The 22,743-nt window shown below is 42.4% G+C and overlaps 1 protein-coding gene and 1 long non-coding RNA gene across 3 annotated transcripts in view; both read right to left on the reverse strand.

Moving 5' to 3' along the window:
- PTPN12 (protein tyrosine phosphatase non-receptor type 12) overlaps nucleotides 1-11,341 on the reverse strand; it is a 102,326-nt gene extending 90,985 nt beyond the window's left edge. The window contains exon 1 of one of the 2 annotated variants that reach the window (XM_054495100.2): nucleotides 10,921-11,341. In XM_054495100.2, coding sequence (XP_054351075.1) covers nucleotides 10,921-11,019 — 99 coding nt within the window. In that variant the 5' untranslated portion in view covers nucleotides 11,020-11,341. The remainder of the gene's footprint in view (nucleotides 1-10,920) is intronic. The other variant, XM_054495099.2, reaches the window with a different exon arrangement.
- LOC134739879 (uncharacterized) lies at nucleotides 6,018-10,763 on the reverse strand. The gene is made up of 2 exons (XR_010126965.1): nucleotides 10,401-10,763; nucleotides 6,018-9,796 (listed from the first exon to the last, which is right to left on the reverse strand). It is a non-coding gene; the product is annotated as an uncharacterized LOC134739879 (long non-coding RNA).
- Nucleotides 11,342-22,743: the final 11,402 nt, after the last annotated feature.

The following is a 22,743-nucleotide window of genomic DNA, read 5'->3' on the forward strand; positions in this document are numbered from 1 at the left end:
TCATAGAAAAAGCATCTGCTTTCTAACCCAGTTCCACCACCTTTCTATGGCAAGACCTGTAACAAGCTCCTTAATTTCTAAACAGTTTTTATGTTCCTTCTAACACTAAAGAGTTTATGACGTCAGGAGTAAAACCAACATACACAGTGGGGAAGAAGGTGTCTAGAGAAGTTTTTCTTCATGGTTTTGTAGCATGTGACCTAGAACTCCTTTCCTTTCTCACGTTGGTTCTGGTCACAAATGCAGTCTCAAAACCTCTTCAGAGTCATCTTATGGAAAACTCAATTCGCTGAGGAATCCAAACTAAGCAAGAGACCCACCATTATAAATAAGCTGCCTTAGTCCTGAAGGCTTTTTAAATGTAATTTCTTTCTACAGGGCACTTTTAACATATCTGATAGATGCCAATGAAAAACACTAATCTAGTCATCTAAGAACTGTGTAAACAGAGAGAGTACTACTTTATATACCTGAGATAAAGTAAAATTACCAGATTTAAGAACATTTACCATGTGACAAGGACTCGATTTTTAAAAGGTCCTACTGTAAGATCAAACAACTATGCCATAATAATGGAACATCAAAACACTCCTCATCAAAACACTCAGGAACACAGGCCAATGTCATAATAGCATTTAAGCTGATATTCCTTTGGAAATCCTATTATTTGGGTACATAAGATTTGCTTATTTTATACACACTGACCCTGTTCTTCCCATCTAAAACCCACAGTTCTATCTCTGTTTATCTCCAAGTCTTTGAAAGTGTTGTTGCCTTTTACTCACCTAGTTCACCTGACAAACTCTTCCTTCAAAAACCAGCTCAAATGTAGCATCTTTGTGGAAACTGTCCATGATCTACTCAGACAGATTTAGGCTCTCCTGTCTCTCTGGTTTATATTCTGAATATACTTTCATTGGAGCAATATGTCATCTCAAATTCTTTCGACTACCTTCCATATACTATGTTAGAAACTTTACATATATTATCTTGTTCTTTCCAGGTATGAATTAGAGCCCCAACTTCTCTAGATAATCTGCTCAGAATCACAGCAGGGCCTGGATAGAAATTAATGACCGTATAGCTCCTAAACTCCTTATCTCCCCACTAGTCTAAGGGACCCAAACCCCTTGAGAAACTAAGAGCTATGAACTTTCTTCCCCCTAAAATGGGCTTACACACAAAAAAATTACATATAATTTAAAAGGGTTCAAAGATTCCCCTGAAGCCCACCCACTGCCCCCAGGAAAAGTCCCACTGCTTCTCACAGGTCTGTTCAGTTAGTAAACTTCCTGAACAGAGTACTGCCATATTTTCAACGGCCAATTCAAAAACACAGTACCTAGGGCACAGTGGGCACTCAGGTATCTCCATAAATACCTTCTGTATGAATGGATAAATGATAGAGACCATGGATGGATGACAGAGACAAATCTTTGCATTCCTTTAGAGCCTATCAGGACAGTCACTCAAATGTTGTTAAAATAGCTTTTTAAATGCCGATTAGATATAAAAGTTATTACAGGAAATGTAGATATTAGCACACTTCCCAAAGCCCCTGAGATTAACATGGTCCACGATATGACTAGGCTTTGTGTCCCCACCAAATCTCATCTTGAATTATAATCCCTATGTAATTATAATCCCCCATGCTGTTCTCCTGATAGTGAGTTCTCACAAGATCTGATGGTTTTATAAATGTTTGGTAGTTCCTCCCATGTTCATTCTCCTTCCTGCCACCTTGTGAAAAAGGTGCCTTGCTTCCCCTTCGCCTTCCACCACAATTGTAAGTTTCCTGAGGCCTCCCCAGCCATGCTGAACTGTGAGTCAATTAAACCTCTTTCCTTTATAAATTACCCATCTCGGGCAGCTCTTCATAGCAGTGTGAAAATGGACTAATACAGTCCACATTCCACTTTCTCCAAAAAAAACTTTTAGGGAGCAACTACTGTTTGCTTCTTATATCTGCCATAGGCCAGCTACAGACCCTACAATACTGTACAAATGCAAACAAGGTTTTTGTGTGATTTCAGAAGGAAGGAGATAATTGTCAAGGTTTGACTGCATGAATCTAAAGAAACTTAAATATTACAGGAAATATAAAATGCTGGAAGAGGAGTTCAACTTATATTTGGAAAAGACTAGTGGTTTAGAAATTGCATATCACCTGATTTACCTTATCAAGTTTTCAACTCAAATCTAATGAAAGGCTTTTTTTCTTGTGATATTAAAGATCAAACTTTACAAAGGAGAAAAAGTGCCTTAAGATAAACTGTGCTAAAATATTTATTCTAGAAGGTGAGAATTAATCACATTTTTGCTTCTGAGTTTTTGGTGAACTTGGTGAAGTCATTTTAAATTTTTAGCTTTCTCATCTTCCAAGTACTGGTTTATAAAATAAAAGGGGAGACCATCCTGGCCAACATGGTGAAACTCCATCTCTACTAAAAATACAAAAAGTAGCGGGGTGTGGTCGCGGGCACCTGTAATCCCAGCTACTCAGGAGGCTAAGGCAGCAGAATTGCTTGAACCCAGGAGGCGGAGGTTGCAGTGAGCTGAGATGGTGCCACTGCACTCCAGCCGGGCAACAGAGCAAGACTTTGTCTCAAAAAAATAAAAAAATAAATAAATAAATAAAAGGGAAGCTTTCTGAGGGAAAAAGTATGTTCAACAGTACAACCACAGATAGCAAGATTTCATTCATTTAGTAGGTATGCTCAAGGACCAGGAATAGCCTCCTTCAAAAAGAAGAGAGGATACATACCACAGAGTATAGAAGTTTAACACTGGAAAGGTACTGTGACGTTATGTTAAGAAGGTTCTGGAATGCCAGGCTAAGAAGTACAGACTTTATCTTATAGGCCTGTGATTCTCAACTAGGACCAAAGTTACAAAATTGGGTGAAAACTTCCAGGTGAGGTATTTTTTTTTAATTATTAAAAAATATATATATATATTTAAAATTGGAGGGAGCTGAGAAGGGAAAAATCAGGGAATCAAATCTCTCTGAAAGAGAGACAGACATAATTACAGTTTGAAAAAGGAGCAGCACTTGGATCATATGTTTTGAACTGACTTTCAAAATACACATTTAAAATTTCCAATAATTGTAATGGTCATCAAAGGGAGCAATGAGTTTTTTTAACTTATTTTTTTATAATGAAAATCAAACCATGCTTCCAGTGCAGCCCCCATCTCCTGATTGTACAACCAGTATGGTTTCCATTAGCCTACAGATGCTGCCACTTGAAAGTGGTATTTTAGGAAAGTGAGTATGATATGTTGAATGGACTGGATGAGGAAAGAAACTAGAGGCAAGTAGAGAACAACAGATATCACTTGTAATCACTCTCTAAATACCCACAAATTCACCATTTTTGAAGAGATACCGATGACATGATATCTTGATTTTATTAAGTCCAAAGCCAAAAGTTTAAAAGGAGACATTTTATTAATACTCTAAGACAATGTCAACAAAGTATGATCCATGGGGTGTGGGATGCACAAGTACAGAAGTTACCTTAAGAAACTGCAGCTAATAAAATCATATTTATTTAAAATATTTGAATTCAATGTAGCTCTTATCTTGTATTTTCTTTTTCAGTGGATACTGAAAATACAATGAGTTATGTGAGCACATCTGTGTAGGAGGGGAAGAAGCAGTTCTCATGGTCGTCTAGAAGGCAAACCCTTGGACCACTGAAGAATTCACCTGAAGAATAAATCTGTCTTACAGCATTAAGTTTGTCTACAATGTCTGCACACGCAATGGACATTAGTGCCTATTAAATGCCAAGCACTATATTAAGTAATGGGGATACAGGGATAATTAAGTCCCAGTCTCTAGCCTGGGAGGTTTTCAGTCTGGGGAAGATAGAAATGTAAATGTTTATGAATCTAATGAACTGAGTGCTATAGAAACACAGAAGTATTTAACATATGAACAAAAAACCTACATCCACCTAAATGTTAATGTCTTACTTTCAGTTTCATCCTTTAAAAATCCTTTTTCCAAGTTAAATGTCAAATATTGATGGAAAAAAGTTAATATATTTTGAAAGTAAATACAGTAAAACATTCTTGAGAACACTTAAAGTAAATTTTTAGTTTACTGTCTCAGTGAACCATGTCTGGAGAGTTACTTAAAAGTTCACTTCCACTTCTGAAGTTAGTTGATGTAAATCCGTTTAGGTGAATACTCATCAAAGGACGGATAAGAAAACCATAACTAAACCAGTGGCACTGGGTAAGCACTAAGATTAGCTCAAATGCAAGGACTGGAAAATATTTCCTATCACTCTAGCTTTGAAAGACAAATTAAGACACACGAAATCTTACAAGCTAACCACAAGAAGATACCACTTCACACCCAGTAGGATGCCTATAATCAAAAAGACAGCAACAAGTATCGGTGAAGATGTAGAGAAACAGGAACCCTCATATACTCCTGATTGGAATGTAATATGTGCAGCAGCTTTGGATAACAGTCTGGCAGTTCCTCAAAATGTTAAACAGTGTTATCACATGACTGAGCAATTCTACACTTAGATATATACCCAAGAGAACTGAAAATATGTCCACACAAAAACTTGTAAACATATGCTCATAGTTGCATTATTCACATTAGCCAAAAAGTGGAAACAATTCAAATACCCATCAACATGATGAATGGATAAACAAAATGTGGTATCTATACAATAGAATATTATTCAGCCATAAAAAGGCCAAAAGTACTACTGATCAATACTATAACATGGATGAAACTTGAAATCATCATGTTAGGTGGAGTCAGTCACAAAACACCACATATTGTACGATTCCATTTATATAAAATGTCCAGAATACTTAAATCTATGGAAACAGAAGGTAGATTTATGGTTGCCTGGGGCTTATGGGAAGGCGGGGAGTGACCGCTAATGGGTACACAAAGTGAAGAAAATGTCTAAAATTGATTATGGTTATTGTTGCATAACTTCATCAATGTAATAAAAAACTAGTGAATCATAGACTTTAAATGAATAAATCTTATGGTAGGTACTTATATCTCAACGTTTTTTTAAACCTATAAGCCACAACACTGAATAAACAAATGATGAAAATTTTTATATTTATCAAGACTGCAACATAAGATCTTTCCAGGCTAAAGAGGATATACACATAGACAAGAAATAATAAGAAAAATATTCTCTAGTTCTCTCTTTAAAAAAAAAAAAAAAAAAAAGGCAGTGGGAGGGGCACACTCTCCTTCAACCAGTCTTCCTCTAGCTCCTACCATCTACTTTCAAAACGTTAAAAAAAAATGGAAAGACACTAAACCCACCCTTCATTCTATAATCTAGCTTCTTCCCATACCCCAACCCAAACTGCTTTTTCTAGTCACCAAAGCACTCCTCCGTGCCAAATGGAATGGGTACTTTCTCAACCTCACCTTACCAGTCCTCCCAGCATTATTTGACTCTGGTAATAACTCCTTTCTTGAAACTCTCCCTGGCTTTTCTGATATCTCTGGTTCTCCTCCCTCCTCCTTGACCACACCTTCTCAGGAACAATCACTAGTATATCCTTCTTTTGGCTGTTATTTTAAGACTGATGTTCTTCAACCTAAAGCTGGTCACTCTATAAGTTTGTTGGAATAAGCTCATTCACTCCCATGCTGTCAACTATCTCCTACATGCTTATAGGATGATGCCTACATCTTTAACTCCATCCTGTCAGAAATCTTGAGCTCTACATTTCTACTGGCTGTCTCAGAGGCACCGCAGTTTTAACATGTTGAAAATTAAATTTATCCTCTTCTCCCCCTGAAACTTCCTCCTACAATGTTGTTTGGTCTCCTCTACTTGTTACTCCTCCCTCACTCCTTACTCTACCAAATGGTATTCTCTAGCTTGGGTGACAGATACCAAGCTAGACATTTTGCAAGTCATAATACTATACTCTTTTCTTCTTTACTACCCACATCTAATGAATCATTGAGACTCCTTTCTTAATTCTTATCAGATGTGTTGTATACTCTATTTCCCCATCTCAGTTCACTTCAGGCCCTCACATCTCACTTCTTATATTTCAACAGCTTCCAAAATGCCACCCTTCATACTGCTATCAGATTCAACTTTGTAAAACACAAATGACTGTTTACCTTTCTTAAAAGACTCAGTAGTGCTCCAGAAACCCAGACTAATGATTCTCACCTTTTCTACCAGAACCTATCTGAGTAAGTGAAGGTTCAGAGTACAACTCAAGGAGCAGGCTGGAGAAGGTGAGGGTGGGGGAATGACGCTGGAGTGGGCCAGCATGTCTATTTTCTTAACACCTCCCTACTTTCTCCATGACTCTAGGAGTTACAATGCAGACTGTCCAGAATTGCTATTATCGGTCTGTAGAACAAAATCTAAGTATAGCATAAATACAAGATCCTTCACCGAAAGACCTCTACCTAACTTTCCCAGCATTACCTTTATCATTTACCATGTATTAGCTCACTGGTTCTCAAAGTATGGTCCAGGACCACCTCCCCAATCCCCAGCCATCAGAAGGAGTCTGTGTGGAGTAAAACGTAGGTCTGTCAAACATGAATGTGCACCACCCTACTTTATACATTTATCTCTCATTTTGTAAATACTAAAAGTAGAGATAATTGAGATCAAATTCTGGATCAGCCACAAATTAGCTATTTGCTAATTTATTAGCAAAATTATCATGTTTTCAACATGCAAATAACCATCTAGGCAACATAATTCTACACAGTCTGGGTACCTTAGTTGTCTCCTCTTTAACAGTATGGGGCACAACCAAGGCCAGGAATAGACACTCATAGAATAGTTAATGACAGGTGGAAAATTTCTATCCTCAATAGTAATCAAGAAATTCAAGTTAAAACAAGATATCAGTTTTCAACCATCAAATAAAGATCAAGAAAATTATAATATGAACACTCATACATTACGACAGTTGTATAAACTGACAAAACTTTTTCAAGTTTATGAACATGTATTAAATGTTTATATACGTCTACCTAGTACTCCTGGGAAGCTATCTTATGCAACAGTGAAAAATGTCAAAGTTTCAGCAAAAATGTTAATCAAAGAATTACTATATGTAACAGCAGAAAGTAGAATGACCTAAATACTCAACCATAAAGAAACGAAATTAAGATATAAGATAGTTACCAAGTAGTAGGCCAGCTATGGTGGCTCACACCTGTAACCCCAGCACTTTGAGGCTGAGGCAGGTGGATTGCTTGAGCCCAGGAGTTCGAGACCAGCCTTGGCAACATGGGGAAACCCTGTCTCTACAAAAAATACAAAAATCAGCAGGGCTTGGTGGGGCGGGCCCGTAGCCCCAGCTACTCTGGAGGCTGAAGTGGGAGGATCACCTGAGCCCAGGGAGACTGACGCTGCCATGAGCCGGGATCGCAACCATGCACTCCAGCCTGGGTGACAGAGTGAGATCCTGTCTCAAAAACAGAACAAAACAACAAAACAAAACAAAACCAAAATATATTAACAGAGGTAGCCTTTAAATGATAGGACTATAGGACTGCTGGATAGAGCGAAAAGAGCATCATCACCAGTCAGGCAAGTGGAGTGTTCATTTGAACTGTGGTCTAAGTTTAAGACATTATTATTATTCTATTAATTTCCAAATTTGGAATAAACATTATTTTATGATGGAACAGTTATCAGCTACATTATCTCTAAGGCTCAGTCATAAAATGTTAAGATTTAAAAATGCATTTTTAATCGATATCAGAATTTAAGAATAATAGAATCTATAAGCTAATCTTTTTTTCTCTTTCCATGCCAGGAGAACATAGTTCCTCTCCAGCCTTCCAGTCAGGGGAAAAAGCAGCACCAACTACCGGCTGCCTTAATCACAGCTATTGCTTATCAAGTCAGGAAATTAAAAAAAAAAAAAGCCCTATAAAAGAATAGCCTTAGTCATCAAATCTCTAATGTAGAATCACCTAGCTATACCTAGGTATCATGGAAGAAAAAGGAAACTCATTTAGTCTTTTGAGAAACGAACTCTCGGTGGCTCATGCCTGTAATCCTAGCACTTTGGGAGGCTGAGGCAGGCAGATCACAAAGTCAGTCAGATCAAAGTTCAAGACCTGTCTGGCCAATATGGTGAAATCCCATCTCTACTAAAAATACAAAAATTAGCCGGGCGTGGTGGCACGCGCCTGTAATCTCAGCTACTCAGGAGGCTGAGGCAGGAGAATCGCTTGAACCTGGGAGGTGGAGGATGCAGTGAGCCGAGATTGAGCCACTGCACTCCAACCTGGGCGACAGAGCGAGACTCCATCTCAAAAAAAAAAAGAAAGAAAGAAATGAACTCTCCAATAGGAATCTCTGACTCATCCCCAAAGCATGAACCCTAAGGCTACTTCTCCAGTACAGGAGTTCAGAGGCTGGGCACCTGTCCTGATGGCCCGCATCACCAAACAATGCTCCTTCCTGACGGTATATGCCTAGGGATAACAAGGTGACTAGCATGCAAACAAGAAATGACCAGGGACCACACCATCTCTTCTTCCATAACCAAAGTAAGACGGTAAAAAACTAGTTTTAGGCCGGGCATGGTGGCTCACGCCTGTAATCCCAGCACTTTGGGAGGCCAAAGCAGATGGATCACTTGAGATGAGGAGTTCGACAGCAGCCTGCAAATATGGCGAAATCCCATCTCTACTAAAAATACAAAACTAGCAGGGCGTGGTAGCTTGCGCCTGTAGTCCTAGCTACTTGGGACAAAAATTAGCCGGGCGTGGTGGCATGTGCCTGTAATCTCAGCTACTCAGGAGGCTGAGGCAGGAAAATCGCTTGAATCTGGGAGGCAGAGGTTGCAGTGAGCTGAGATTGCGCCGCTGCACTCCAGCCGGGGCGACAGAGCGCAGAGCGAGACTCCGTCTCAAAAAAAAACCCAACCAACCAACCAAACAAAAAAAACCAAAAAAACTTCTTAAATATTTAAGAAAAACATCTTAAATATTTCAAGTATTTTCTTCTACTTTTGCTAGAAAGTAGTAAAAAGGAGACTCCAACCAATTGCTGTAAATGACACCATTCAAAAGATACCAAGACAATAAAAACTCTCAATAGTAAAAAGGGAAAATGCCCTATTTTCCTTAACCCTTTCAGATCAAAAAGTAATTTTTCAAAAATACATAGGCTAAATATCAAGAGCAAATGTTTAAATATAAGCAATATTTTTATTTTTAATAAGGAATAAGTTAGATTATTTAACTTATATTTTCAATCTTCAAAAGATACTGAGAAAACTTTACTTCCATCCTCTATTACTGGTGTGGGGAGGCGGGAATCACAAAGCTCAACGATACTAGTATAATACTAAGTATGGTCAAGGGCCTATTTTATAAGCTGTTAAAAATTTAACGCTAAAGCTTTACTAGACCAGTCTCTTCAAAACGTGAAAAAGTATTCACTACTAAGTCATATCACCTCCACCATAAAAACTACTGTACTTTTTAAATAAAAAATAAAAACTAGCCAATGTTTGCTGCCCATTCATTTTACAGATATTAACTGTGTATCCTTCTCATAATCAGATTTCAGAGTTAAGTGATTATTCTTCGAGGTGTACCTTACCCAAGATAAAAATTTTCCCCAGCTGATTTCCCACTCCCAAACCCCGCCAAGACTAAGGAGCAACCACTTCCCAAAGTCCCACTTCCTTTTCCATTCCCCAGACCTACAGGGTTTCCAACGCCCCAGTCTTGCGCAATATCCGTAGGAGCAGCAGCCGCAACCACCGCCTCCTAAGCCGGGAAACAACCCTAGAGGGAACATTGTCCAGCAGAAAAATAAAAGGGGCGGGGGTTGGGGGGGTGGGTAACGTAGGAAGTCGACTTCTGGTCTCACGCCTTCGGATCTGACCCCCTCATAGTGAGCTACAGCAATAGTGTATCTAGAGCAATTTCATGAACAAGACTTTTAACCTTCACCTCCTCTCAAGACTGCCTGCACAAGCAGAGGGCGGAAAGTGGGGGGTGGCGGAGGCGGGGGGGGGGGGCGCTGGGAAGGTTATCTCCCAGTTCAGGGCTTCGGCCCGTAGCGTCGCCTCCGCCCCACCAGGACTATTGTTCCCAAGTTCCCCACCCCCACCCCGGATAGGAAGTGATAGTCACATCCCCTCCGCCTTCGGCAATATCCCCTGGGGAGTCCGAAGTCGGCTTCCTTCAGGATAATCCCCCCACCCACACTTATCCCCTGAACCTATAGTCACACGGACCCCAAGACCACCTCAAACCTGGGCCTCAGGAGAGGAGAGGCGGGACGCGGGTAAATGGAAATTAGTAAACCCATGAGATTCCTTATGGGCAATCCTTTCCCAAGCGTTGGAGATCATGACTGCGACCCCAGAAACGGCCGAAGTCCTACCTTGCCCGCTTTGAGACCAGCTAGAGCAAAGGGATCCCAGGAGTTAGTGCCAACCTCAATCCCCCCGTTCCTCTGTCAGCCACGATCTGCACTCCTCCCGGTCACAGCCACATACCTTGCCTCGACCCTCCTGGGAGGAGCGGACTGGGCGGGGAGGTGTGGAAACGCGAGCCCCCCCCGGCCTGCACCCACTCGCCTCCGGCTCCCGGCCCGGTAAACAATAGGTGGTCGCGAGCCGCGGTGCAGGCTGCGGGCTCGGCCGCGCGGCCGCTCCCTTCGCGTCCCGGGCGCCCGCGCGGGGGTCGCGACCATGGGAGAAGAAAGGAGGCTACGGGGGTAGGCGCTCTCGCCTCCCGCTGGCCTCCGAGACCACCCGGCCCACCCGGCCCACCCGGCTGGTGCGCGCCCCCTCCGCCCCTCTCCTCACAGAGGTACACAAAGCACAGGCGGCCCGGCCGGGAGAGGCGGCGATGGGCTCCGGCGCCGGCGAGAAAAGGCGACAGCGAGGGGAGAGACTCACCATGAAGTCCCGGGCGAAGTTGTCCTCCCCATTGTGGTCAGGACTCTTCATGGCCTGGACCCTCTGGATGAATTTCCTCAGGATCTCCACTTGCTCCATCCTCCCGCGTTCCCCCGGCTGCGGTCGCTGGCCCCCCCGCCGCCCGCCCGCCCGGCACAGAACCCGCTCCGTCTTCCCCAGCTCGTTCCCCCAGCACGTCCCTCCCTCCCGACCCCCGCCAAGCCCCGCGGCTCCCTCCTCCTCCCCACCGCCCTAGGCGGCGGCTGCGGCGGCACCGGCTGGGCTCCCGACACCACAACTTCCAGGAGCAGCCGCCGCTCTCCCACAGTACCAGGCGAGCCGCTGCGGCTAGCGCCAACCCCAACCCCCAGCTTGCTCCATCCTCCTTCCCCGCCCTCCTCCTCCGTCGGAGACGCGGCCGCCGCCGCCGCCTCAGGAACACAGCTAGGTCTCCGCTCGCCCTGCCCCCCCTTCCCGGTTCTTCCTCCCCCCCACCCACCACCAGCAGCCGCAGCCGCAGCCGCCTCTCCCCACGGGCGCGATCCCGCCGCCACCCAGATGCGCGTCCCCGCCGCCACCCAGATGCGCGGCCTCGCGCTGCAGCTCCGCCCCAAGCGCTGCTCCCGCTGAAGCATCCCCGCCCGCCTCCCGGCCACGCCCCCAAGCCCGCCCCGCCGGCCCCAGCCCCGCTTGGAGTGGCTGGAAGGCACTTCAGCAGGCGGCCTGGAGAGCTGACTCCATTTCCGGGGCGTGGCCCCGCCCGGGGTGCTCAGAAGTCGGAGTAGCATTGGGTGGAGAGTTGGTTCATTTGGAGGAGGGAATGCGACTCTGAGCGGGGCAAGCCCTGGTGGGTCAGAGTAGGATTCTGCTGGAATTTGCGGTCTCACCGCCTACTAGGGAGGAAAAGCACTTTTCAGGAGTCCCGCACCGCCGCCAGCCGTGGGCTGGGACTACAAGTCATAGCCTGTGGAGTCTAGGAGTGGGGGCGGGCGGGAGGCAGGCTGGGAACTGTAGTAGTGTCACCGCCACGTTCGCAGCAGGTAGATGCTCATTTTGCTGACGGATTGGTGAGAGTGGACAGCAGTTAGGCTTTGGCACCTTGGAGCGTGGCTCCAGCTAAGGGAAGCGAAACGCTTCCTGGGTGAGAGGACTTTTATTCTTTGCTCATCCTCTTAAACCTAGCGAGTGAGCCGCCTGAGGTTCGGAGTGCCTTCTTCACAGACGACGCGAATGTGGAGTCTTCGTGTTTGCCGAACTGAAGGGAATTTGCCTTCCTGCCTTTAGGTTCGCAGCAGTTCATAACTGAATAAGAGACTTTCCTCCATAGAATGGACTTTATAAATCTATTAATTTTTTTTTTTTTTTTTTTTTTTTTTTTTTTTTTTTAGAGCTAATGTCTTGCTCTATCTCCCATGCCGAAGTGCAGTGCTATGATTACGGCTCGCTGCAACCTTGAACTCCTGGGCTCAAGGGATCCTCCTGCCTCTCAGTACGTCACCAAGCCCAGCTAATACATTTTTAAAATTTATTATTTGTTTATTTATTTATTTATTTATTTTTGGTAGAGAAGGGGGTCTCACTAGGTTGCCCAGGCTGATCTCGAATTCCTGTGCACTAGGGATCTTCACCCCCTCAACTTCCGAAAGTGTTGGGATTTTAGGCGTGAGCCACCGCGCCTGGCCTATAAATCTTTATTCGTCTTTGTAAACTTCTATCAGAGAATATATTCTGGTCTAACTCATCATTTTACAAATAAAGCGACTTCCTGACATCCCCCAGCGTATTCTTAGCAGAGCCGTAACTAGAACACAAGTTATTTTACTTTAACAACAGTGGCCTCTCACAATGTGACAGAACTGAAGGATTTGATCCATGAACTGACTTTCGTCATTTATACCCACAAAATTTTTTACAGAGCAGATTGGTCAGGGAATTTGGTTATAATAGGAAATATCAGTGGTAGAATACTTTCTCAGATGAAAATTAGGAGCACTATGGAATTTAGTGAAAAACTCATTGAAGAAAATAGGTGTAGGCCGGGCGCGGTGGCTCACGCCTGTAATCCCAGCACTTTGGGAGGCCGAGATGGGAGGATCACCTGAACCCGGGAGGCGGAGGTTGCAGTGAGCTGTGATCACACCATTGCACTCCAACCTGGGCGACGGGAGTGAGGCCCTGTCTCAAAAAAAAAAAAAAGAAAATAGGTGTAACAGGATATAGTTTATTTACTTCTTCAAAAAAGGGAAAATATTTCTCTTAAAATAATCCAACTAATACATCCACTCCAGAAATATGCACTTCAGACCAGGCGCGGTGGCTCACGCCTGTAATCCTAGCACTTCGGGAGGCCGAGTTGGGCGGATCACTTGAGGTCAGGAGTTCGAGACCAGCCTGGCCGATATGGTGAAACCCTGTCTCTGCTAAAAATACAAAGCCGGGTGTGGTGATTCACACCTGTAGTCCCAGGTACTCCAGAGGCTGAGGCAGGAGAATCGCTTGAACCCAGGAGGCGGAGATTGCAGTGAGCCAAGGTCGTGCCACCACACTCCAGCCTGGGTGAAAGAGCGAGAGTCTGTCTCAAAAAATAAAAATAAAAGGCCAGGCACGATGGTTCACTCCTGTAATCCCGACACTTTGGGAGGCTGAGGCGGGCAGATCACCTGAGGTCAGGAGTTCAAGACCAGCCTGGCCAACACGGTGAAACCAACCCCGTCTTTACTAAAAATACAAAAAATTAGCCAGGCATGGTGACGCATGCCTGTAATCCCAGCTAGTTGGGAGGCTGAGGCAGGAGAATTGCTTGAATCCAGGAGGCGGAGGTTGCATTGAGCGAGATCACGCCATTGCACTCCAGCCTAGGCAACAAGAGCAAAACTCCGTCTCTAAAAAAAAAAAGAAAAAGAAAAGAAAAAAATGCACTTCAAGTTATGCCCTTACAAATTTTTTTCCTATGCATTTATATAGGTGTGTGCATGCAAAGAGATACAGTTTTGCTCTGTATTTCAAAAATTCACTTAGAGAAATAGTTTAATTTCTAAGGTAAACTTTATTTGAAAAAAGGGCCCGCAGTATTTTACTTTAACCAGATACTGAGACTCAGTTTCACGGGATGTGAGGAAATGCCAGAATCAGGGCTTGATCATGCTGACTGTAGACGGCCCTTTTCCCTCAGAAATGGGAGAGAAATTCGACTGTAGGCAGAGAAATGGAAGGATGATCAGAAGTGCGTCTGCTTTTGATGGTTCAAAAGAATGTACCAACCAGACAATGATCAGTAAAGATGATATGCTGAACAAGTTGTGTAACAGTCTAGTACGGTTTGGTATAGTGTTGGGTAAGAAGTGTTACTTGTTTAAGGTACTGAGTCCCATTTTGGCTGGTGTGTTTAGTCTTTTTTTAAATGTTTCCTCTTACTGGCAAGCTTCTCTCTCTTTCTTGCAACACTTGAGAGTTTCTTGAGTTCTCAGCGGCTACCTTTGGCATCTACTGCTAGGTTTGGGAAAATTTATGTAAACTATCTCCAAGGATTTCAATTCTTTTTTTTTTTTGAGATGGAGTCTTGCTTAGTCGCCCAGGCTGCAGTGCGGTGGCATGATCTCGGCTCACTGCAGCCTGTGCCTCCTGGGTTCAAGTGATTCTCCTGCCTCAGCCTCCCAGTAGCTGGGATTACAGGTGCCTGCCACCACGCCCGCCTAATTTTTTTGAATTTTTGGTAGAGATGGGGTTTCACAACGTTGGCCAGGCTAGTCTCGAACCCCTAACCTCAAATGATTAACCCGCCTCAGCCTCCCAAAGTGCTGGGATTACAGGTGTGAACCACCAAGCCCAGCCAGGATTTCAGTTATTTGGAAAGGCTTAGCAGTGCTTTTCTTGGTACCTTGCTAGCTGCTACTGCTGCTTCTTCTTTCTTCTTCTTCTTCTTCCTCTTCCTCTTCTTCTTCTTCTTCTTTCTTCTTCTTCTTCTTCTTCTCCCTCTTCTTCCTCTTCTCCTTCTTCTCCTTCTCCTTCTCCTTCTTCTTCCTCTTCTTCCTCTTCCTCTTCCTCCTCTTCCTCTTCCTCCTCTTCCTCTTCCTCCTCTTCCTCTTCCTCCTCTTCCTCTTCCTCCTCTTCCTCTTCCTCCTCTTCCTCTTCCTCTTCTTCTTCCTCTTCTTCCTTCTTCTTCCTTCTTCTTTTCTTCTTTTCTTCCTCTTCCTCTTCCTCTTCTTCTTCCTTTTTCTTCTTCCTTGTTGTTGTTGTTGTTCTTCTTCTTGCTTTTTCTTCTTCTTCTTCTTCTTTTTTTTTTTTTTTGAGACAAAGTCTCGCTCTGTCGCCCAGGCTGGAGTGCAGTGGCGTGATCTCGGCTCACTGCAAGCTCCACCTCCTGGGTTCCATGCCATTCTCCTGCCTCAGCCTCCTGAGTAGCTGGGACTACAGGCGCCCGCCACCATGCCCGACTAATTTTTTTGTTTTTTTAGTAGAGGCCGGGTTTCACCATGTTAGCCAGGATGGTCTCGATCTCCTGACCTCGTGATCCACCCACCTCGGCCTCTCAAAGTGGCTTTTTCTTCTTTTTAATACATTTAGGTCTTGTTTCAATCCACATACGGCTTTTTAACATATCAACATATGAGGGTTTATGCTGTGTGTGTCAGATACAAAAATGTTATAGAGATGGCTCCTACTCCTAAGGAATGAATATCTTAGTTCAGGAGACGGGAAAAACAATAAACTCTTAGTTACTTTAAGTTAATAAATGTGAAAGAGTGATACAGATAATGAGTGATTTAACAGTTCCGAGGAGAGAGAATTGTGGACCGGGCTGTCAGCATGAGGTGGTCACAGAGGTAGACCTTGAAGGGTAAGTTAAATTAGGTTTGAACAGGAAGTAGAACACCCAGGCAAGAGAAGTGATAAGCATGAAGACAGCAAAGCAGAAGTTTGAAGTAGAACATTTGTATAGATGTGAAAACTCCAAAGTAGACTAGGCTCTGGAGAATGTTGATACTGTAGGCATGGGAGCCACAAGAGGTTTCTGAGGATAGAAGCAAAATTATGGAAATGAGGAAAATAGTAATCTGGTACTTTTCTGATAAATTGTGAATGAGAGAGAAGGGAATGAGAGATATTAGGAGCCAATACGTGAAGCAACAAAAATAAAAGTAAGAAGTGGCCAGGCGCGGTGGCTCACACCTGTAATCCCAGCACTTTGGGAGGCCAAGGCGGGCAGATCACGAGGTCAGGAAATCGAGACCATCCTGGCTAACACGGTGAAACCCCGTCTCTACTTAAAAAAAAAAAATAAGAAAAATTAGCCGGGCATGGTGGCTGGAGCCTGTAGTCCCAGCTACTCAGGAGGCTGAGGCAGGAGAATGGCATGAACCCAGGAGGCAGAGCTTGCAGTGAGCTGAGATCACGCCACTGCACTCCAGCCTGACAGAGCAAGACTCCGTCTCAAAAAAAATAAAATAAAAAGTAAGAAGTGTAGGCTGGGTGCCCTGGCTCACACCTGTAATCCCAACACTTTGGGAGGCCGAGGCGCAGATCACTTGAGGTCGGGAGTTCGAGACCAGCCAGGCCAACATGGTGAAACCCTGTCTCTACTAAAAATACAAAAATTACCCAGGCGTGGTGATGTGTGCCTGTAATCCCAGCTAGTCGGGAGGCTGAGACAGGAGAATCACTTGAACCTGGAAGGCAGAGGTCACAGTGAGCGGAGATCGTGGCACTGCACTCCAGCCTGGGCATCACAGCGAGACACTATCTCAGAAAAAAAAAAAAAAAAAGTAACAAATGCAAATACAAAGACACAGATGGAGGTGAGAGAGACTTTAAAGAACTCATAGAACTGGGGGGTGACTGATTTACAGAACAGGAAAGAAGGCTGAAGTCCCAACACTGTGGCTCACACCTGTAAGCTCAACACTTTGGGAGGTTCAGGCTGGAGGATCACTTGAGCCCAGGAGTTTAAGACCAGCCTGGGCAACATAGCGAGACCTCATCTCTACAAAAATGAAAAAAATTAGCCAGGCATGGTGGCATGTGCCTGTGGTCCCAGCTGCTTGGGAGGTTGGGGTGGGAGGATCACTTGAGCCCAGGAGGTCAAGGCTGCAATGACCCATGATCACACCACTACGTTCCAGTCTGGGTGACAGACAGAAGGAAAACTTGTTTCAAGAAAAAAAAAAAAAGGCACTGGTTAAAGAACAAAATTACATATATGCAATGAAGTTCTGTGAAGCCATTAAAGAAAAGAAGGAAAAATCTATGTATGCTAACATGGACTAGGACCGAAGATATGCATATTGTAAATGAGAAAAGCAAGGCACACATTGTGTTTATAGTATTCTTCCAGTTATACAATATTTAAATGAGAATAATTTAAATTGAACATACATAGAATTTTTCTGAAGAATACCTTAAAAACTGTTAGCTATGGTTGCCTCTAGGAGGATCTTGAGAATCTTTGGTAGAAAGGAGACAATTTCCAACCTGTATATTCATTTATTATGAATATTTTACCATGTGCATGCATTACTTTTCCAACAAAATTAAATCTATTGAATTTTAAAATTCTTGTAGAATTTCAACGCAGGTTGTGGGAAAAATGGCAGTATCTTTAATAGAATCAGGCAAATCAAAGGAAAAGGAGGCCGGTGCAGTGGCTCACACCTGTAATCCCAGCACTTTCAAGAGGCCAAGGCTGGAGGATTACTTGAGCCTGAGAGTTCAAGACCAGACTGGGCAACATAGTGAGACCCTGTCACTACAAAATAAAATAATTAGCCAGGTGTGGTGGGATGCACCTGTAGTCCCAGCTACTCAGGAGGCTGAGGCAGGAGGATTGCTTAATTCCCGGAGTTCCAAGCTGGAGTGAGCCATGATTGTACCACTGCACTCTAGCTTGGGCAACAGAGCAAGACCCTGTCTCAGAAAAAAAGCTGGGTGGAAGGAGGCAGATCTTGTTTGGGAGATTTTTAAAAATGGCACATGGTAGGTCCAGCTTTAGAAAGCTCACCTACCTATACTATAGTCTCAGGGAAATTTACTGCTCTGCCTATCCTCCATCACAGCCACGTGTTTGGGCAGTTGAGAAGTTAATCAGCCCATACAGACTGGCCAGCAACCTATGTCCTAGTATAAGAAGATGGTCTGGGCCAGATTCCACTCTTAGGAATCTGAATTTGGAAACCTAGAAAGAGTAAGTCATTATGCAGCAAGGGCAGAAGCTGAATGTATGCCATGGGGTAGAATTAGCGATTTGAAGCCTTGAGAGAGAGTAGAAAGTATAAAGAATCTGATTAAGAAAAGAACATTAGGATGCACTCAGTGGCTCACGACTGTTAAGCCCAGCATTTCAGGAGGCTGAGGCGAGCACATCACTTGAGGCCAGGAGTTTGAGACCAGCCTGGCCAACATGGCGAAACCCTGTATCTATAAAATTTAAAAAAAAAAAGAAAATTTAAAGGAAAGAAAAGAACATTAAGCAGACATGCAGCAATATGCGGGTATGTCACAACATAACCCATATGGCCATGGGGGAGATGGGGAGAATCTCCAGAGTAACCTGACTTCCGATAAACTTTCAGGAGAGGTTCAGTTGACATTTATTCCATAAGTAAATTTTGCTTTTCTTGAAACAGAATAGGGCAGTAATAAACAGCATGGGCTCTGAAGTCAGAGAAATGAAGGTTCAAAAACCTGTTCCATTTCTTGCTCAGGGTAAGTCGCTTAACCTGTCTACGCATCAGTTTCCTCTTTTAAGAAAGCCACCTGGTGCTGGCTTAATGAGATAATGTTTCAGCAGTGGTGTACTGTATACTTACTCATAGAAAACACAAAATAGGCCAGGCGCAATGGCTCACACCTGCAATCCCAGCACTGTGGGAGGCTGAGACAGGAGAATTGCTTGAGCCCAGGAGTTTGAGAACAGCCTGGGCAACACAGTGAGACCCAATCTCTACAAAAAAAATTTTTAAATTACCCAAGCGTGGTGGTGCATACCTGTAGTCCCAGCTACTTGGGAGGCTGAGGTGGGAGGATTGCTTGAACCTCAGAGGTTGAGGTTGAGGCTGCAGTGAGCTCTGATGCCACTGTATTCCACCCTAGGCAACAAAGCAAGACTGTCTCAAAAAGAAAAGAAAAGCAAAACACAAAATAAGAACTGGTTAAAGACAGTTAATGATTTCTGGGTCTTGTGCTTTTTTACCTCCTTCCTCATCTCTTTAGGCCCTTTTCCTACTCACTAGCTACATCACTTTGGGTAAATACAGGAGGAATGAGAAGAAAGGTAAATTTCATTTTTAAAAAAATCTCTCTTCTTACTACTTTTGTGAAGGTCTGAGTGGGAAGGAATTTAAAACTAATAATCGAAAAGAGGTTTCAGGATGATCTACTTGTTTCATGTTCATATTACCTTTTTTTCCCTTAGCTCAGGTAAAATTAATGCTTTAAATGTGTGGAAATTTTAACTTTTGGGGTGTTTTCACATCTATACTTATAAAAGCTACCTTTATTATGGCTTTCACAGCATTTTATAGCTCTTTGTGAGTTCTGTTCTTTTTTTTTTTTTTTTTTTTTACAACCCTGGGAAGTAATTTCATATCATTTTCTTCATTAGTAGATAAAAGCTAAATGAAGCACAGTGAGTGAACATGATTAGCTCACTTGTGGGAAACAAATGTCAGACACATGGCCAAAGCTTACAGGTCCTGAGTTTCCAGATTGTTGCATAAACCACTGAGTCACAATGATTCCATACCTGGTGTGATTTAAGTGAAACTGCAGGTGAAGGTTGAAACCATTCCTGAGAGTCTCCCACAATGGCACTTCTAATATTAACCTGTGATTTCATTCTACATTCCTCAGTGCTCTCCATACTCTGAAACTATATTTAAGATAGACTTTTGGGTGGGAGGTTATGAGAGAGTGAATGAGAAACTAGGGAAATTCTTGTTTCTCCTGGTATCCTTTTTATTCCTTCTTCCTGGCCATAGTCACAGCAAATGTTGACCATTTTTTAATCTGAGTTTTTTGTTGAAATGTGTCATCTAATAAATAGGAAACTGGCAGTAAGGGAGCATAACTTTTTAGTTTCCTACAGTAACATAAAATTTTCAGAAGAAAGACACATAAAAATGGAGAGAAGTTTGGAAGGGATGAAATCTCTCTAATATTTAATGTATATTTCAAAGCTTAATATTTCAGAGCTTTTTCATATATCACATCCTGTTTATCCTTATAACTCTACCCTTAAGTAGGTAGGTCAGGTATTATTATATTATTTTTTTTTTGAGAAGGAGTCTCTCTTTGTCCCCAGGCTGGAGTGCAGTAGTATAATCTTGGCTCACTGCAACCTCCACCTCCAGGGTTCAAGTGATTCTCCTGCCTCAGCCTCCCGAGTAGCTGGGATTACAGGTGTGCACTGCCACGACTGGCTAATTTTTTTTTTTTTTTTTTGGTAGAGACGGGGTTTCAGCATGTTGGCCAGGCTGGTCTCTAACTCCTGAGCTTAGGTGATCCACCCGCCTCAACCTCCCGAAATGTTGGGATTACAGACATGAGCCACCGCACCCAACCCTATATTCTTTATATATGCATTAGAACACTAGTAAGGATAATAATGCATAACTTTAGAGAAATAAAATTATTTGCCCAAGATCACATAGATGGCAGAACTAGAACTAAAACCCAGGTAATTCTACACTCAGTGAGAACTTAAGAGTGTTACACAACAAAGGCTGCATACAGTAACAATTAATGCTAACTGCAAGAGAATACAGTCATTAAATCCACCCTGTTCTCTAACCTTTCTATCTCATACTTCTTATGCTGTTTCATTTAACATTCAAAGAAAAATTAAAATTTTATAAATGACTTCAAAGTCAAATACTACCTGACCATCTAATTAGTGGTTTTTCAACATGATGACATTTGGTTTCTGTATTCAGGAATGGATCATTAACAAGGCTTATGAAATATAATTGTGCCATATAAAATTCATTCACTTTATTGATTGAGGTCAGGCCAAACTATCAGCAAAACAAAACAAGCAAAAAATCCCTTTTCTTCAGTGACCGCTAATATTTTAGATAAAAAAAAAATGTGCTTCCACTTATTTGAGGTGTCTAAAGTAGTTAAATTCATAGAAACAAAATAGAATGGTGGTTACCAGGGGTTGGGGGCAGAAGGGAAAAGGGGAGTTTAATGGGCATAGATTTTTAGATTTGCAAGATAAAAACGTTCTGGAGATCTGTTTCACAACAATATGAATGAATACAGGTATACTTAATACTACTAAACTATACACTTAAAAATGGTTAAGATGGCAAATGTATGTGTTTTTCACCACAATATAAATAAATAAAATATATAGTTTGAGATGATAAAAAAATGGTTAGTGGTGATGGTTGCACAACAATATGAATGTACTTAATGTTACTGAGCTATACACTTAAAAATGGTTAAAATGATAAATTTTATGTTAGATATATTGTACTGCAGTTAAAAAATTGTATTTAAAGTTCCAGTATGATTTTATATTTTTATCATATTCACTATTCTGTGAAAATCTTGCACTTCATGTTTCTGTGTTGGCAACTAGAAAGCAGAGATTTCTTTCAACTCTGTTATTTAGCCTATAGTCAAACAAATAATTGGTGTCATTAGCAGCTATACAAGTCTAAACTAAAATCTATAAAGGGAAATTTCATTTCCAAGAATCACTATAATATTATGCAAAAATCTTCTAATGCCCATAGAATTCTAGAAGGCACCTAATGTGCATATTATATGTCATCATTTGATGGTTACCTTACCTTGTCAGTGAATATCACATTTCTTTTATTTATTATTTTTTTTTTGAGATGGAGTCTCACTCTGTCACCCAGGCTGGAGTGCGGTGGCACGATCTGGGCTCACTGCAAGCTCCGCCTCCCGGGTTCATGCCATTCTCCTGCCTCAGCCTCCCGAGTAGCTGGGACTACAGGCGCCTGCCAATTTTGTAGTCATATTCAAGTTCATTCAGTAGTTGAAACTTTGGTTTTTGTTTTGTTTTAAGACAGGGTCTCTCACTCTGTCACCCAGGTTGGAATGCAGTGGCACAGTCATGGCTCACTGCAGCCTTGACCTCTGGGACTCAAGTTATCCACCCACCTCAGCCTCCCAAGTATCCAAGACCACAGGCACACGCCACCACACCCAGCTACTTTTTGTATTTTTTGTAGAGAGTTTCGCCACATTGCCTAGGCTGGCTTCAAACTCCTGAGCTCAAGCAATCTGCCTGCCTTGGCCTCCCAAAGTGCTGAGATTACAGGCATGAGCCACTGCACCTGGCTCAGTAGTTGAAAATTTGTTAAAAGGTATTTACTGTTAATAGCTAGTTACGATTAGTCTTAGTTTTCAATTAGCGTTTTATGGTTTTAAAATTGTTTTTAATTTCCATTTAATATACTCTACCAGTTGCTTTTTAAAAGTATACTTTTAAAATAGTTTATTTTAAACTTTAGGGCATATCCTTTTTTTTTTTTCAAAGAAATTAGCTATGTAATTTATCAAGGCAATCATTAACTGCCCTGTCCTTATCAATTTTTAAATAGTTCCATTATTTCAAAATTCTGGTGAAATATTTATTTATATCTTTCTTCAGTAGTAAGTTGTCTCCTAGAGATATTTCATTTCTTTTTCTAGCTGAATGGTATTTAATATTTCTTCAGTAGATTCCAATTTGCTCTCTTTCTGTAGTTCTCACTGAGTGATCTTTCTGTTATGTGTTACATGAATACTATTTTTAAGTATATTCATAATATTTCACAAATCCAGTATCATGTGTCACACAGATGAGTCTAG

This window comes from Pongo pygmaeus, chromosome 6, assembly GCF_028885625.2.
Source record: "Pongo pygmaeus isolate AG05252 chromosome 6, NHGRI_mPonPyg2-v2.0_pri, whole genome shotgun sequence".
Classification (NCBI taxonomy): Eukaryota; Metazoa; Chordata; class Mammalia; order Primates; family Hominidae; genus Pongo; species Pongo pygmaeus.